General features: G+C 45.4%; 1 protein-coding gene across 2 annotated transcripts in view; it reads right to left on the bottom strand.

The window, feature by feature from the left end:
• Nucleotides 1-279: 279 nt before the first annotated feature.
• LOC144154803 (uncharacterized) overlaps nt 280-18,307 on the bottom strand; it is a 40,478-nt gene continuing 22,450 nt past the window's right edge. For both annotated transcript variants that reach the window (XM_077685914.1, XM_077685906.1), the window contains exons 5-6: nt 17,593-17,970; nt 280-8,883 (exon numbers count right to left, since the gene is read on the bottom strand). In XM_077685914.1, the coding sequence (XP_077542040.1) occupies nt 8,644-8,883; nt 17,593-17,970 (618 nt within the window). In that variant the 3' untranslated portion in view covers nt 280-8,643. The remainder of the gene's footprint in view (nt 8,884-17,592; nt 17,971-18,307) is intronic.

The raw sequence follows: 18,307 nt of genomic DNA, 5'->3' as shown, positions 1-18,307 counted from the left end.
GCAGTGACGTGGCTAGGTGCTATTTTGCTGCTTCTGACGCTGGCTTTTTTGCTCGAGGGGCCAATCATTGCTTTTGCATTACAAAGCCAACAGCGAGAAACAATTAACATCTACTCCTCGTTCAGAGAAAGTTGGCACATAATTGAATGTGCAAGTAATAAATGCCCAACAAATTTCACTAAGCAAGACACTATTGATGTGCTGCATAAATAATGGGCCCCCTATACGAGTTTTCAACAAACGCCAACAGTGACAAAAAAAGATAAATGACACAAAAAAGACATGTCACCACAATTTAATGATAATAATTCAAAGGCACTTATCTGGATCACAATTCAATTGTACAAACGACTAGGTAAAGCATGTCAGAATCAATAAATCACTAGCTCAAGAGCACCCAGCGTTATCAACCTGCAACCAACCACATTGAATGTGTTCAAGCACTGTTACAGCACAGAAGCAGACAAACCTTTTCAGGGAAGCCGATAGTGTATCAATCAACAGATCAATAAATAGCTGAAGAATATGATAGATTCTTATGCACTTCTAAACAAGAGGCTGTACCTTGGCGCCAGCATTCACACTGCCCTCAGAAGCTTAAGTAAATTTTTCTGCCCTTTTGGGGGGAAACCCTCTCTCCCTTTCTCTTTCTTGCACAGCACTGCGTATGCCATCACTATGGTGTGTACGTTGTGTAATATTTGCTTCTCAGCGCACAGTAAATTTAAATCTCAGTTTTCATGCAGCAATAAATGGCCCATGAAGCACACGCAGATTTCACTGCAGAGAAAGAAGCACACAGGAGCTCTCTGTCACAGAAGACCTGTTCTTTCTACCACCCATCTATCTCCTTCATCTGTGTCGGGGATGTACCCTTGCTCTTCCCTTTCCCCATCCCTTGCTTTGATCACATCTTCCTCGCCGACACTGGCCCAGGAAGCACTATGTGAACCTGTGCACTGTGCACACACACTTGAACACTATGCTGACCCAATAACTGAAGACTGCCACTAGGTACGTTGTATGCAATTCTCCCTACCCCCCAGAGAAGAGCTCATCAACACGCACTGAAACAGTCCACTACAGCTCCTCTGTTGCATCAGTTCATCTTGACCTCTGTGACTTCACTAGCTCATGCTGCATGCTGGTATTGCAGCAGCAAAGATACCCCATTCCACTGCTCCATCTGACGTGGTGAAAGTTGGAGGCATACTATACTATAGTTTACTCAAACACATCGTGTAAGTTATAACTGTACAGTACCGCTGCTCTTCAGTGCGTCCGTCAAGTTTTTTTGTTTCATGTTGTCACTCAACACAGTGCAGTTTTGCCACCTGTATGCTTCTTTCTCCATGACTGAGACCAATCAGCTGCACTACTAATGACAACAGTGCTTGGTTAGGTTGGAAAAGACAGTTTGCTGTTCTTGCCGTTGTTTGATTGGTCAGAGCATTTTTCTATTAATTCTATAGAATACAATAAGCTCTCTGACAATACAAGGGACCAGTTTCAGAAACCACCTAACAGCTCCTTGATCTCGGGCATCTCACCATGATTATGGCCTCTACCACATTTGCTGAAGCCAAAAACAATTAGCAGCTGCCATCACTAAAAATTTGACAGTAGAATTTCGAAGTATTCAAACACAAAGTGCCAAGAAACAAAACAAAATGTCAGAGCAGCCCACTTAAAAATCTGCACTGTGCTTTTGTTTTCCTCAGTGCAAAAAAGCGCAAAAAGCGCACGTCAAGTTTGATCATTTTGTCTGTATTTGCTGTATAACATAATAGAAAAAAATTTGGGGGATAAAAACATAAGACATAATTACGGAATGTGTTATTCAAGCCCTGAAATAATTTTTAAAAAATTTTCCGGCTTTTCTATTACTGACTGAGGTTTCATCAAATAATGGAACTTGGGGGGGGGGGGGGAACTGTTTTTGACATAACAGGGAGTAGGGAACAGAAAAATTAGGGTCAGAGTCTTTTCTCATTGCCTCTAAAATTTATCACGTGTTTCTGGAGCCCATTTGTTTGGCGGTAAGCATGCGACACATCCTTGGAGTCAATTAGAAAAAACGTCTGACCGGAGTCCTAGTTTTCATGTTCCCCAGTTATTTCAGAAACAGCACCCCGGGTTTTCCAGCAGATGCAAACCCATCTTTTTGCATGGGTATATAAAAAAAAAAGCATCTAACAAAGGGCATAAACATCTGGGGCATAAATGTCAGGTTTGTGCATGTCGGAGCACTGTCGACTGTTCACTGCCACTGCACAGGGTGTGCACATGGTGAAGCTGACAAGACTGGTTCAACAGGGATAGTAAGCCCTGCTTTTAATTGCTGCTCACTTGAGTTTTCTCACCACCAAGCAGTTTTCTTCCTCGGCCTATAGCATTGTCGACCACAACGCCTCAGTCGCCCTGCTAAATTGACGGTGCTCTCCACGCAGGCTTGCGAGCACAAGGTGGGACGGCAAAATGCTTCTCCAAAAGTACACAAATCCTTTTAGCTGTGAACTGCATTTCAGTATGATAAAAACATCACGCCGTGCTCTTGTCAACCAGAAGAAGCAGTTCGGTGTCAACCGTGTCGAGCCAAAAGACAAATTAAGCGTTTTAGCTTTGCCCTGCCATTGGTCAGCCCACCGACATGAACACATTATACATTACGCACAGTGAAAAAAATGTAAGCACTTATGTTCTAGCACAGCCAGCTTATCTTCCTAAAAGCAAATGTGAGTCAGCCAGTCACCATTCAGCAAAACATGCAAAATCAGCAAGACGACCAAAGCTATACACAAAGCACAGCGGGCTATAGCGCCGACTGCTAATAAATGATGCAAATATGTTAAAACCCCCACTGAAAGTCACCACTTTGCATTCCCCATCTTGCAAAGCTACATTGTGACAAGGACTCCACCAGTTATTGTTATTATTTTTTGCCACCTTCAACTAGCAGAACAGGCCAATGAAAGTGTGTCACTTCTTAGGAGTCTGTTAGTGCAAGTCTGGTAATATTTTTCAAACAGTTCAGTTTCAAACCTTGTTGACAGTACTTACTAATGAGGCAGCAGAATAAGAAAAATGGTACCAGGCTCCATAAGCAGATCAAACATAAATAGCCACTTAAAGAAAAATGAGCACAAAGCAAAAGTTCCTTAATTTTTCACTGAACCTTTTTCCAGCAGTGACCTGCACAAATGTGACCTGATGGGGCTACCCCGTGTGTGACGGGCAGTCATGGTCAGAGTGGTAAAATACACGTACATGCGCACACACACACAAACACAGTAAAAACAAGAGGTAACAACACAAAAAAAGCCTACACCTCCAGGCCCCGACGAGCTGTGGGAAAGTCACCATGCCAGGGGAGAATAGTGCCCCAATTTACCTTTAACATACGTTGTCACAGTTCAAGCTTCAAGGGGCCTGTCCCAAGTTATTCTGCCCGACTGCGCTACCGGCTGCTGCAGCACGATAGCTATGCTATCAGAACAAGGTGCCCTTGTAGTAACTAGAGTCACAAATAAGCTTTTTAGTGATGCCAGCGGTGACCACTGTTGGGCTCGTTCCCTTACAACAGAGCAAATAAAGGTACCACAGGAACTGCAGTACGCATAAGCGATCTGCAATGAAGTGGTTACCTTGGACTTACTGCGAACAGAAACCAACGAACAAAAATAGGGGTGGTTAACAATGAATGCAGCATGGCCTGCATGATGAACAGTAAACACAGCATGATCTGCAAATGGAATTGCAACCGTGCCACTGGCACAGCTACCCATGCATGAGATATGAAAAGGAGCAGTAACTATAAAACTGGGGGAGAAGGAATAAAAAGAACTTCCCCTCTCCCGCCACAGGTGAAAGAACAGACTAAATCACAACTGAACCAAAAGTTTTGCAAGAAGTAATATTTCATTTCAGTGAAAGCTGCCTGTGCTTATATATTTAGCTTTATATTTAGTGCCCGCCGCATACTGCCGGCGTTGTTTGAATTTCTTCAGCCCCACCTTAACTCTATAAGGAGAAAACCTGAGTGAACACAAGTAGGGCTATATGACTTTGTGACTTCAAGGGTTATAACTAATGGTAAAAAAAAGAAAAAAGTGATATATGGAGCACAAATGTTTCTGGAAAATCTGCAGTTATTGCCTATGCAGGAGTTAATTTTATGTTCAGTTTTCTAATGAAAAATTTAGGCAACTAGTGACCTTTCATCAATGCACAATTCAGCATGTTCCTTTAGACTCAAAAGAAAACTATTTTAATTGAAGTAACAACAATGCTCCCGAGCTTGACAAGCCAATTTATACCAATTAAAATAACTACAGTAGTGTCATCTTGAGCCAGTGAAATCACGAGTAGCACCACAATACCACAGCCAAAATTCCAGCATGGTGTTGTAAGGCTAGTTATAACGTGGAACTGACTCAAAGAGGTAAAGTGTGACTGCGAAATTAACTTAAATTGAAATCATTGGATTTAAATGCCCTCATAAAATAAACAATTAACTGCTTTAACACCCACCCCTTTCCTTTTTTTTTTTTATTTGTAGCCACATCAACTTATCCTTTTTTTAGTAATCTGAGCTCTCTTCAGTATCAGCGAGAGCATCAAGGAGGGAAATTGTGGAGTGAGCAGAGCATGAGAGTGCACTCTCCTTTTGAGCTAAGACGAGTACAGAACTTTAAACGAGGCCTGCCGTCTGCCCCTAAACGAGCAGGTGTGTACAACATTAGCTTGCAAACAGTGGAATTACAAATGACTTCGCAGTAATTGCAAGTGGTTGGCATGCTGTTTTAGGAGGAAGCACAGCTGAAATAAGTGAACCAAAAGCCCCGTAAAAGAACAAGCCTTGCATTTTTTTTACGTACGGGGCAGACAAGCTGAAGAACGCTGGACAATGACAGCACAAGGCAGCCCAATTAACAAGTGAATAATACTCAAAGGGCTAGTCGTCAGCGCCATATGTGTTCGAGCAAATCACATGCCAGATGATCAGATATGAAGAAAGTCAGAAAATAAAGCCATGATTTTAGTGGGGCTTTTGATAACAAGGCAAAAAAGTGAGGAAAGCCAGTCCTTTTGTAAAACACTAAAAGGACAGAGATCCACAGACTGACTAGAAATGACTACGATGCAAACCACCAAATGCCGGAGAAATTCAGATGAAACACAACCAACACATTAGTTACTAGCTGTTACCATGATAACTGATGAAGAAGCGAGCTTAAAGGATCATGTAATCATATACAGGTTGTTAAGAAGACATTCATATACAACAACTGGTAGCATATGCCGAGTACCACACCAGAAGCATCAAGTGACACAAGTGCTGTACACTTAAATACAGGAACAGTGTAACGGCGTCCATTAGGCACCTTCCCTGACTTTTGTTGCAGGCTTTGTTTTTCCACCTTCTGACTATTAAGGGACTACCTTGCATCATGTGAGCAAAAGGTTTTTTCACAATTGCAAAGCATTGAACACAGTCCAAGGTGAACATCTTTGCTGCACTTCTGACTCCCAACTCTTAAAAAGTGCTGCCTGCTCGTGAAATCCATTAACTTACACTCACATACAGCACCAAAAAAAAAAAGCTAGCACCATCTATGCCAGGTAAAAAGAAAAGGAAGAGCTCTTGCAATGACCCTAGCTACAGCCACATGAGCTACAGCACCTTGACCGTACATACGTATGGCAGAAACGGGGCAAAGTCATTTTTGCTCTTCCCGCATGCCGGACAGGCTACACATCAATTTGCTCCATTCTTGTAACGAAATCTGCTCACCGGCTACGACAAGCGACCAAAGGTGACCAGAAAAAGATAAACATGGTTACTGTGTGCTTCCAGTTTCATTTCGCACAGCTTCGCTGAATTACTCAACAACTTAATGCTCTGTAAAAAGACAAGCATGTACAAATCAAGGAACCAAAGAATCTTAGAGGTACCTTATGCGCATTTATTCTAGGAAAGCAATAACATAAACGCACTTTCTTTTTTCATTCCTCTCTTTTATGAGTTTAGTACAGTCTAATCAATCTCACCGTCCCGTTCTTTCGGGGACATTTTCCAGTACACATCTAGTCAGGGTTCATGGCTATTGAGCCTCAAACAAGGTGAAATTTCCATGCTGGCAACAATAAAAATAATGAGGTCACCTAAACACTCCTTATGATGCAGTGAATGCAAGAGCACTAGTGCACAATTGCCCAACATGCCCTCTCACTATCGTTATAATCATCCCTTTTCCTTCCCGTTTTTTTTTTGTCCGCATGTAGACACCCTCTCATTCCACCTTTTTTGTGGGATAGGAGGGCGTCTTGTTTTAGTGTTTGCTTTGATCTGGCCCGTCACTGATGCCTTGTTTACCCCCCCCCCCTCCCTTTTTTTTTTTTTTTTTCATTTGCTATTGGAAAAACCACTCCAATGAGTATTCTTAATCAAAAGAATGCTGGTACTCTCACTTAGGTACTTATATTGTGCCTCAAGTACGCCATTCCTTTCCTTTGCACTGAACAGTGTGGACAAGCATGAGTCATGCCAGGAGTTCTAGTAGCTTGAAACAGTTTTTTTTTGTTGATACATACTTTGTGTTCAACCACTGCTTAACTCTTTCGCTACCGCGCCTATCAAAATCGATCAATTTGATCGATACTTTTGGGGGCGCCTTTTCATAGCGTTCCAGGCGTTTCTCGAACAAGTAAAGCTGTTCGGAGTTAGATCAGAAAATGGCGTTTCAAAATCAGTTTTGTTTTCATTTTTGCAAAGGAAACGTGATTTTTGACACGCTTTTGAATCACCTGGGCATGGAAAAGGGGCGTTGTCATCGCGCGTCACTGCTACCAACAAAGAATACGTGCAACTCGTAATTACTGTGCACCAGCGCTTGTTTTTTGCTATCAGAGTGTGAATGGGGAACTAGCAAACGATTTTCAATCGTCAGGTTCGCGCTCTGACAGTAATAATCCCAGAAATCGGCTGAAAATGTCAAGCAGTGCCTGGTTGCAAAGCTACTTTATGATTCAGGCAGTTTTACTGCCTTTGCGCACGTTGTTCTAAGTTCTGTGGTAGTTCTACTTACCCCAGGACCATTCGCAAACAGTTTACAACAGTTTCAGTTTTGTTTCTGCATCGCGAAATTCATATTAAGCACTACTACGCAGTTACCCAACTTCAAGGCTACCTGCCATGGCGCCTGGAGCGTCCACGACTGATCCTCGAACAAAGCACGCCGCTCCTGATTTCCCCCCACCCTAACCCGATTTCTGCGATAAGAACTTCAGATGCAAGTCAAAAGATCACACCCAGTCGCCAGATATCTGTTCCGCCCAGGACATCGCTTCAAACCGGCCTTACACTGCCAGCTGTCCGCCTTCCAGTTTCGTTTCCATGCGAGGGTATATCCGGGTGTCTAATGTTGCTGCTTAGTTGAACTGTCTATTCGGACGGAGTCTCCGATAAGTTTTTGTACTGTTTCATTTGAAAAATGTTAGGTGGCGCTGCAATAGAGGAGGCTCGTTGTGCTGATCTTTTTCATCGCGCAACTGCTACTCGGCCAAGATCGCAGGGCACGATTCTGGCGCATCGTACCTCATTTTTGCGAGCAAGGCTACAATTGCGAGTAAGAAGATGATAATAAAGCTCAGCTTTATGTTTTGAGAGATAACTGATCGTGAACGACAACAAGCCTCAGCCACGGCGTTCCGTTTCCAACTTCATCCATTTTTTTCTGCATCGCGTGCTTGTCCCAAATATTGTGCTCGCTGTAAATGCAAAGTCATCCATTGACAAGATGTTTTTACGTTATGTGGGGGCAAATTGGTGCCTCTGATAATGACAAACCGCCAGATTTATTCCAGGAAACCACCCGAAATTGCACATTTTGAATTGGAGGTTGGGCTTCACCGCATGACACGAGCACCGTGCATGCTAACATTTTTTTTTTATATCTGACCAACTGTTTCGAGCAAGTCGGCATTTTTTCTAGGGCGTGTTTTTGAAATGTTTTCCTACAAAATGTATATTCTAATTTTTTTCTACTACTGGTGGTTTGATATATACAACTCCTTTTTTATCAGTTTTTTCGACAACTTGACAAAAATTTTTATTTTGATATTTTTTTTACAACTATGATATATAAAAACCTTTAAAAACTGGTGTTATTGGAAAGGCCATTAAATAATCTGCATTTTGTGTTCCTGCAATTAGTGCATAACCAATTTTTTAGCAGGAAAAAAAATGTTTTCTTGGACCCTTAAAATTAGTCAATTTTCCGGCGGTAGCAAAAGAGTTAAACTCTTTTCAATCTTTGAGCTGTCGGTCTATTCATGTGCCATATGTATGAGAGGGACACTGGATTTTAGCCCGATCGAGTCAACCAAGGCTTTCGCATTAAACAGTGCAGTTTGTTGGGGTTTAAACCTGGTAATGAGCAATTAACTCCGTAAATGCGACATTTCTTGTTTCAAATCCCATTCATGTCTCGCTGCTTTGTGCTGTCAGGCCACTGCCCAATCAGGTCTGTCAGGTCCTTTAACACAACAGCTTTCTGTTTTACAGGTATTCCCAGGCACAGCCCGTCTCGTCATCCACACCCCACTCACCAGTGGACCCGAGCTGACAGGCAGCGGGGCCCTTCACGAGGCCGACTGCGGTGCAAAGCCCACAAGGTCCCCCAACGTGAGGGGTGCCCCTGCAGAGGCCTGCACGGGGGCCCCGTTATGCGATGAGTGTGCTTCGGAAGTGCTGTGGTCAAAAAGGTGGGCCTTGTAGTTGTCCTCGCGCACAGTCCGGAATGAACACAGGGGGCACGCAAAGAGCAAGCTGTCGCTTTGGCCAGGGTGCTTCCGATGCAGGTGGCTCTTGAACGTGCTCGACTGCATGTAGGAAAGAGAAAAACACCATCTGTAGAGCCCAATTGAATGTGCAAGCTTATTAATTACAGGCCACATTTTCCTGTTGTTAATGCAAACAACCGAGAGTGGCCAGCAAGAAAACCAACAACAAAAAATACAGCATAATTGAAACCAAATGTGATGGCTTTTTGTGCAAGCTACAGGAATGTCAAATAGAAGATAAACCATTTCATCTCACATGTTTAAAACAAATCAGTATTTCTTAATCCTAGGTTGAGCTGTCCCATTGCTGAGAGGTAAGGCTTGAGAATAAAGGTATAAAAAAATTCCTACAGCATCAGTGGTTATCAGTAAAAGGGGAGAAAGTGGGCTAGTCAGATACCAATCACCACGAAATCAACATTGCACAAACTGGACAGGGTTGCGCCTTTTTTAATTGTTCTCGTCCTGCCCAGCTTTCGTGGTGTCAGCGGTTACATCAAAAAGCTACATACTACAGGAAACCTCGTTAATACGGATCTCAAGGGAGTGAAAAAAATGTCTGAATTATCCGAATGTCCAATTATCGAATGGATAACAAAAATGCCCCTTTTTAATTCTTTTATGCCATACTTTTACTTGGAGAAGAAGTCCGCGATGCTTCTTGGTTTTTTGCCGACAGCTGAGCGGAAAGGACTATAGGTAGTTTGTGGGCATGCGACAATCCGTCTAGTGCAAGCACATTGCCTGGAACATCGTAGCAAAACTCCTCTAGAACAGCGAGAGCATCTGTGGCTTCTTTTGCGATCTGATGCACTGGGCATAGCACATTGCACAGGTCTTTTTTGTCGGACGCCTCATCTGCTGCACCGAAGGCAGCGTTGATGATGTCATTATAGGTCAACTGGCCGGCGACAACAACGCTTTCATTAATTGCAACATAGTCGGCAAGCTGTATTTCAGAGAGAAACAGGGGCCAATGAATGCCATATTGTCCTCCTCCTCTTCTGGCGCTATGGGCTCCTGCTTTCAGAAGCCTCGCGCTGCACTGCCGCGGGCAATTTTGTGTCAAATTAGCGAATGTTTGATGCCATAGGGCTATGTACATTTTTGAAGGGAGGGTGTGGGAATGACAAATTATCCAAATTTATGAATTAACGGGAGCCGAATTAATGATATTCTACTGTACATGCAAGGAACACACTAAAAAAAAAAAAAAAGATGCTACAAGCATGTTGCTTACAGCTTGTGCTGCCTTGCAGCAGGTACTATCATCACACTTGAAGAGAACACAAAAGCAAGTGGCATTCGGTACAATCAGAACAGCCTAATGGCGCATTGGGGGACCAACAGGCACCTTACAAATGTACGTGCTGGACACCCACACGGCATCGCAGATTCACCTTCCTTCTACCCGCTGCAGTGGCTTAGTGGCTAAGGCGTTGCACTTTGGTAGCACTTCGTTGCACTTAAGGCGTTGCACTTCGATTTTTGGCTGCGGCGGCCCCTTTTCTGATGGGGAAAAAAAAAAAAAACGCCCGTGTGTACGAGATATCGGTGCACGTTAAACATCCCCAGGTGGTCAAAATTAATCCGGAGCCCTCCACTACGGCCCGCCTCATCGCCTGCATTGCGTCGGCACGTTAAACCCTACAATCAATCAATTCACCCTTCTGCCCTCTACTCAGCACCCTTTGTTGTGTGGAAGCTTGCGTAAGAAACAAGATTAAACAGACTGTGTCTGCTTGGAACGACAGTAAAAGCATGCAAATTTTGACATGTGTGAGAACACTTAGCACATTTTATGCTGAGACAGTATAGCTAGTCTGGCATCACAGAACAATGCCTGCTTCAACAGCACTTGATTGGCCTGAAAGCTTTTAGGTGTGCACTTGTTTCCACTGCTAACACCTGGGGCACTCACTAAGGCTACAGTTGGCAAAGATGAGCATCACACTGTGTACTAACTCCCCGAGAAAGGCCATTCTCAGTGAACGATTTTGAGCACGTGTGAGTGGACCTCTTAAAACTACCACACGCGTCTTGCAAGCCCGTATTCGGGATGCTTTCCGAGAGCATCCTCAATGAGTGGTCACTGACAAGAACGACCCTTACATCTGCATCGCTGCTGTGCAGAACCATTCTTGTCCGCGAGCATCAAGATATTATGAGAGGCCCCTTGTGTTCGACACATCAATTTGTCCATAGCTGAGGACCGCGAGTCTACGCAGCAACATGGCTGCCCAGAAGCCGTCCTTCACTGTTCCAAACCAACAGACAAGATTTCTGTCTGCCGTTACACACGCCTCATGGACAATGGAGAATTGTAAACATGTCTTTTTAGACACATCAACATTTCCTAACAGGTATGTCTGACAGGTTCGTGTGTGATGATTCCGCAGTGCCGGGTAAGACTTTTTGCAACAACTTATTTATTCTACACCCAGCTAATTTTCTTACAACATTATTGCATCCTATATCTGTGGCATCGCTGCAGGGTTCCCTGCAGCAGCATCTTACTTTCAGTCATTTCCACTACGTTACTTTTGTTCCCAATTTCCGTATTGTCATTCTGTTTAATTGCACTGGGGACATGATAATGACGAAGTGTTGCTCTTGCGCAAAACAACTTGGGGTGCTTGAATGTTTAAACGTTTCTTCTGTACAGGCACGACCCCACCTACATGTAACCCTGATGAACCCCTGGCCACCACCTCCCGTATTTTTCCAATGCCAAACGCATCACCCTCGAGTGGCCAACCAAGCCCTTTCCTTCTACTCCTGCCACCCTCCCCCAATTGCTAGCCTTCCCAGTGCTCTAGTCACGTGACCGGTTACTCTTGGGGCGATGCATGGTGGAAAGCGGCAACGTAGGCAAAACGTGCTTTGCCATGACGCTGAGTTTTGTATCACTGGCCAGAGCATTGTTACTTCGGCGGTCTCAAGCATCGGTTCTCTTGGCAACCAGGCGCAAGCCGCTCTCAAATTAAGATATGATTGGGGACACAACCGGTGGTCCTGGTTAAGCTCGAGGCCCCACCTTACATGTGGCCGAAAAAGGCGTCCCCGTCACTCCCATTCCAAAGCGGGCGATGTGTTTGGCACTGAAAAAATACAGGAGGCGATGCCCTGGGGCGTCATTCAAAAGCACGGCCTTGAACCTCTCCGCAGGATCTGCAGCAGGCTGACAGCATCAAGCTACTGCACCATTCTCAACACAGCCCCTAAATCCTATGTCTGGAGCAAGGATGATGTTCCAGCAGGACCTCGCTTCTGTTTACATGGCGAGCATTGTGAAAAATTACCTCCGTCAAAGTTACCTGCACCAATTACAATAGGCACAGAAGGAATTGACTGATATTTGTGTAAATGTTTGAAGCAGGGTGAAAGCAGCAATTGCACATGTGCCAGGGCTGCTTTCATTTACTCTGCAACAGAAGGCCCACAGAGTGGGACTGTCTTAAACTTAAAGCTGACACGTCTTTTTTTTCCACAACATTTACAAGTCACCACCCCAAAGAACAGCAGCAGTTGTCAACAAAACTGGAGCAACGACACACCACTAACTCTGCCTCCACAAAACTTACTCTCGGCCTACATTTTGTGTGCCGTGCCATGCACAGCCCACAAGCTTCAGCTTCTTCGGCTTTGTTCCATAAATTGAGAATATATTGCCCGATTTCATGCTGTATTCCTAGTTTATTTTATGCTACTTATGTGGGAAGCAGCAGATACTGTGACAAGGGTGGCAAGCGCGCATTTTATCTTCGGTCCTGAAGTTATATTAGTTTCAACAATAAAAAAAAGATGGACTGCTTTAAAGGGACACTAAAGGGTGGAAACAAGTTGACCTGTATCGACGGATTATGGTGCCCAGAATCTCAATATACCATTCTCACAACTGTGAGTTGCTTAATAAGGCCAAAAATGCCAGAAATGTGAAAACAGGGGACGACGCCCCATACGCACTTGGGTACTACAGTTTGTGACGTCACAAAAGTGGTGAATGGCGAGAGCTCACTGGAGAGGTATCTATAGACCTTTCCCTGAAATAAACAGTTCCCAAGTGGTTGAGCACGTGAAATAAACGTTAATCAAAGCTTTTCGTAAGCTCATTGTATCTAAAAAAACAAAGACTACAGCTTTTATACACTGCGAGGCAGGCTTCTTCCCTCATTATTCAGTCAGCCATCCTGCTTTGTTTTTCAAAAGCAGTGGTGCGCAATTAGCAAAGTCGATAACCTACCACGATGAGCACCCAAGCTTCTGCAAGCAATACACACGGCAGGGAACGGCTGAAGTGCCCTCATTAGAATTTGCAAAACGAACAAGATGCACTGCAGGTGGCTAAGCGAGCCGCCTGAGCTTCCAATCTCCCGTTCTCCGTGCACACAGGAGGAGGAGGAGTAGCAGTAGCAGTAAAACTTTATTTAACTCTTTCGCTACCGCGCCTATCAAAATCGATCAATTTGATCGATACTTTTGGGAGCACCTTTTCATAGCGTTCCAGGCGTTTCTCGAACAAGTAAAGCTGTTCGGAGTTTGATCAGAAAATGGCCTTTCAAAATCAGTTTTGTTTTCATTTTTGCTACGGAAACGTGATTTTTGACACGCTTTTGAATCACCTGGGTGTGGAAAAGGGGCGTGGTCATCGCGCGTCACGGCCACCAACGAAGAATGCGTGCAACTCGTAATTACTGTGCACCAGCGCTTGTTTTTAAATGCAGAGCATTTCTTAGCCTCGCCTCTTCCTGCATCGGACGGCGTCCACAGCTCCGCGTCCGCAGCAGGTGCGCGCATGCGTCGTAGTCAGCCCGTTCGCTCGTCACCCCCGGAACGCTCCATCGCGGTCTCGGCCGGGCTGGAGGAGCGGCGGGCGCGCACTTTCATATGAAAGTGCGTGCTCGCAGCTCCTCCAGTCCGCCCGTGTCTCGGCGTAACAGGTGCGTGATAGCAGCGCGGTGGGGCGTAGAAGAGCGCGCGCTGCTTGCGCATGCGCGCTCTCCCCCCCGTACCGCTCTCCCTCTACTGCGCGCGCTTGAAATATAAAGCCGCTAGCGGTCGCTCGTGCTTCAGTCACTGCGTTGCTCCTTCCTTCCTTGGTTGACGCTCGCTCCCACGTTTACTCGTGTCTGCTACTCCAGCATCACGAAAGAAGCGATGGAAGCAACACTGCCTTCAACCAGTACTGAGGCCCCAATGCTCTGCATTTACTCGTGTTCCCCTCGCGGGAAGGCGCGGGAATTTTTTGCTATCAGGGCGTGAATGAGGAACTAGCAAACGATTTTCAATCGTCAGGTTCGCGCTCTGACAGTAATAATCCCAGAAATCGGCTGAAAATGTCAAGCAGTGCCTGGTTGCAAAGCTACTTTATGATTTTAGGCAGTTTTATTGCCTTTGCGCACGTTGTTCTAAGTACTGTGGTAGTTCTACTTACCCCAGGACCATTCGCAAACAGTTTACAGCAGTTTCGGTTTCGTTTCTGCATCGCGAAATTCATATTTAGCACTACTACGCAGTTACCCAACTTCAAGGCTACCTGCCATGGCGCCTGGAGCGTCCACGACTGATCCTCGAACAAAGCACGCCGCTCCTGATTTCCCCCTACCCTAACCCGATTTCTGCGATAAGAACTTCAGATGCAAGTCAAAAGATCACACCCAGTTGCCAGATATCTGTTCCGCCGAGGACAGCGCTTCAAACCGGCCTTACACTGCCAGCTGTTCGCCTTCCAGTTTCGTTTCCATGCGAGGGTATATCCGGGTGTCTAATGTTGCTGCTTAGTTGAACTGTCTATTTGGACGGAGTCTCCGATAAGTTTTTGTACTGTTTCATTTGAAAAATGTTAGGTGGCGCTGCAATAGAGGAGGCTCGTTGTGCTGATCTTTTTCATCGCACAACTGCTACTCGGCCAAAGTTCGCAGGGCACGATTCTAGCTCATTGTACCTCATTTTTGCGAGCAAGGCTACAATTGCGGGTAAGAAGATGATAATAAAGCTCAGCTTTATGTTTTGAGAGATAACTGACCGTGAACGACAACATGCATCAGCCACGGCGTTCCGTTTCCAACTTCATCCATTTTTTTCTGCATCGCGTGCTTGTGCCAAATATTGTGCTCGCTGTAAATGCAAAGTCATCCATTGACAAGATGTTTTTACGTTATGTGGGGGCAAATTGGTGCCTCTGATAATGACAAACCGCCAGATTTATTCCAGGAAACCACCCGAAATTGCACATTTTGAATTGGAGGTTGGGCTTCACCGCATGACACGAGCACCGTGCATGCTAACATTTTTTTTTATATCTGACAAACTGTTCCGCGCAAGTCGACATTTTTTCTAGGGCGTGTTTTTGAAATGTTTTTCTACAAAATTTATATTCTAATTTTTTTCTACTACCGGTGGTTTGATATACACAACTCCTTCTTTATCATTTTTTTCGACAACTTGACAAAAATTTTGATTTTGATATTTTTTTTTACAACTATGATATATAAAAACCTTTTAAAAACTGGTGTTATTGGAAAGGCCGTTAGATAATCTGCATTTTGTGTTCCTGCAATTAGTGCCTAACCAATTTTTTACCAGGAAAAAAAATGTTTTCTTGGACCCCTAAAATTGGTCAATTTTCCGGCGGTAGCGAAAGAGTTAAAATGTTGCTACCGGTAAGGCGCACCCAGTTTGAACATAATCACCTGTGAAATAAGCTTACTACGAGTGGTTAGCTGACCGATCCATCTGTTCACCTCGAGCTGCCGTTAATAATCCGTAAAGCATATGTTGCTCTGCCCTTGTTATGTTGAACCAGGGGGAGTGCGGGCAACGACTGCTGACATGGCTGCCGTGAAGAGTGTGTATTTCACGCTGAGTTGGCACCGCACGCGAGAAGATAATACGACATGGCTGTGAATGCCAGACAAGGTGAAATAAAGGTGCCCTCCTGAACGGTGCCACCCGGGAGCCTGGAACGCTGTGCCCGACATTCGAAACGGTGCTTGTTGTTTCAGAAGAGCCTTTGCTGGCAGTCGGCTGGATGGGGTCTGGGAATCCAGAGTAGACGGGCACACCGGCCACTCGAGCATTTAAAAGCATTTCGCACTCCATCGGTGAAAAATAATAAATGCCCAAGCGAGCCTCCTCGGCCAGAGAAACGTGCCGTAGTCCGCCATGGCTCTGAAACGTAAAAGCTACCATTGCCAGCATTTACGCTTTAGACCACACCGGGACTGCCGGTGCTTCGCTCCTAGTTTGTGACGCAATGGCTACGTCCCGAAAAAATGAAAAGGAAGCGGGTCAGAGAAATGCCAGCTTTGTTTGCTTATTTCTCAGCAAATAACACATCGCTGCTTGTCGAACAAAAGCCGAAAAGCGAAGTAACATATCATCTTTCAGTTAAAACAAAATTTCATTCAACCTTTGGTGTCCCTTTAAGGGGAGAACCAGCTGTGCTCATCTAAGATAGCATGATACTCACAGTATGACTTCCCTTTGCACAGTGCAGTCATGGACTGATTGAGTGATTGATTGTGGGGTTAACGCGCTGAAGCTACACAGGCGATGAGGCGTGCCGTAGTGGAGGGCTCCGGATTAATTTTGACCACCTGGCGATCTTTAATGTGCGCCAAAATCTCTAACACATGGGCATTTCCGCTTTTCGCCTTTATCAGAAAAGTAGCCGCCGCGGCCGGGAAAGGAACCCGCGTCCTCGTGCTCAGCAGTATAACGCCATAGCCACTGAGCCACCGTGGCAGGTACAGTTACGAACTGAGCTTACGCACAAGGGCATGGACTACAAAAAGATAACTCCATCATAAAATTCAAAGAATCAATTTTTAGTCACTGCATCAAGCATAAAAGCTTGACTAGGCGGCAGCTGCAGGGCTTTTGTTTTAACACTTTACAGCAACTTAAACTTCGCACAAATGCCATCATCAAGCACGCAAAAAAGAAGATGATGCGCCAGCACTCTAATGACACGACGTGTGGGACAAGCTGCCACTCTTGCGTCGAATGAATGACACATGCACGCAGGCTTCCCCCCGGGCTGCCACGGAGCTCTAATACTAGTGAATGCCATGTGCTCCCAAGTCCTTCTAAGTGTGATCACGATAGTACATGCAGCAGGAGCTCCATCCTATAAGCCTGCTTCAACTACAGCATTATGGTGTACAGCACGAATGCTGCCAATGTGCCGACTGCCTTGAATGCACCTGCATGAGATGCTGTAATAATTTTGCACTGACATCAACCCAGTTAAAGCACTATTTTTCCGGGACAAGCACCAGATTTTACGGAAAGCACTGCTCGACAGTGGAGGGCTTATGCTGAATGTTATTGCAGCTGCCTCGTGTTTGATTACTGGCATTCATCTTACTCCAGTTTCATCCCCACAGCGTATGAGCACAAGACATCATAAGCAGCACTTGTTTGTGGAGCGCCTTTGTGGGCAGCAGCCATAAAAACAATATAAAAACAAAGGTAGCTATATCATTTACATAGCTCTCAAAAATTGTGCCAAAACTTGATTTGCAACGAACAGTCGACAGGTAAAGATCGGTTGGTGAATTCCCAACCAGCCCCCTTTTACATAATGTAACGGTATATTTGCTGTGGAACTGTGCGTGGCTTTGCAGCCCATTAAAGACGCACCTCAGGGAAAGATGCAGAATCAGGGAAAGTTTTCTGCAGCAAGCAGCCCAGCAGTTCATTCGAGGATTTTTTTTCTCTCCACATGCACCCGAGAAAGCCCACCTGGATGCAGGCGTAGGGGCAGTGGGGGCACTTGTAGGGCTTGGTGCCGGAGTGGCGCATCTTGTGACGGCGCAGCGAGTTGTGGTCCCCAGTGCGGTACTCGCACAGGTTGCATGCAAACGGCTTCTCGCCCGTGTGCTGCCGCAGGTGCATCTTGAGGGAGCTCTGCGACGAGGCCCGGTGGCCGCAATAGGAGCACAGGAAGGGCCGCAGTTTGCGGTGCACCGAGTCGCGGTGATACTGGAGCAGGCGCCGGCCACGGAAACAGCGTCCGCACTCGCAGCAGGTCTCGGACGCCAACGAGCCACCGCTGCTGCCATCACCTGGACCAACTGCTGTGGCTGACCGCTGACCCGAGGCCGCCTGCCTGTGGATTGCCTGTGACAGTGCAAGCGTTTGGCACACTTTTCAGAAAACTAGGGGGGAATTTCCAAGGCAAAGCCTTCACGAGTTACGCAACTTTATCAAAAGAAACCCTGCTCCTCCTCAAGTTCATCAGGAGCGGTGCCTTTCATCTCCTAATCAGTCACACATGCCCCAACCACAACGTAGCAACGAAGAAATCATGGTGGCAAAAATGCTTCACATTTAGAGTAAGCCAGAAGCATGGGAACTGGTCACTGTTGCACTGCAACAGTTGATGAAAGTTTTTCTGAGACAGGTTGGGCTTGAAAGGTACACAGGTCCTGTCAATAATTTCAACCAATGCATGCAT

Source organism: Haemaphysalis longicornis, unplaced genomic scaffold (genome assembly GCF_048455015.1).
Source record: "Haemaphysalis longicornis isolate Haplotype H1 unplaced genomic scaffold, Haemaphysalis longicornis Haplotype H1 scaffold_1, whole genome shotgun sequence".
Lineage (NCBI taxonomy): Eukaryota > Metazoa > Arthropoda > Arachnida > Ixodida > Ixodidae > Haemaphysalis > Haemaphysalis longicornis.
The sequence above is the reverse complement of the archived record's forward strand: the minus strand, read 5'-3'. Positions and strand labels throughout refer to the sequence as shown.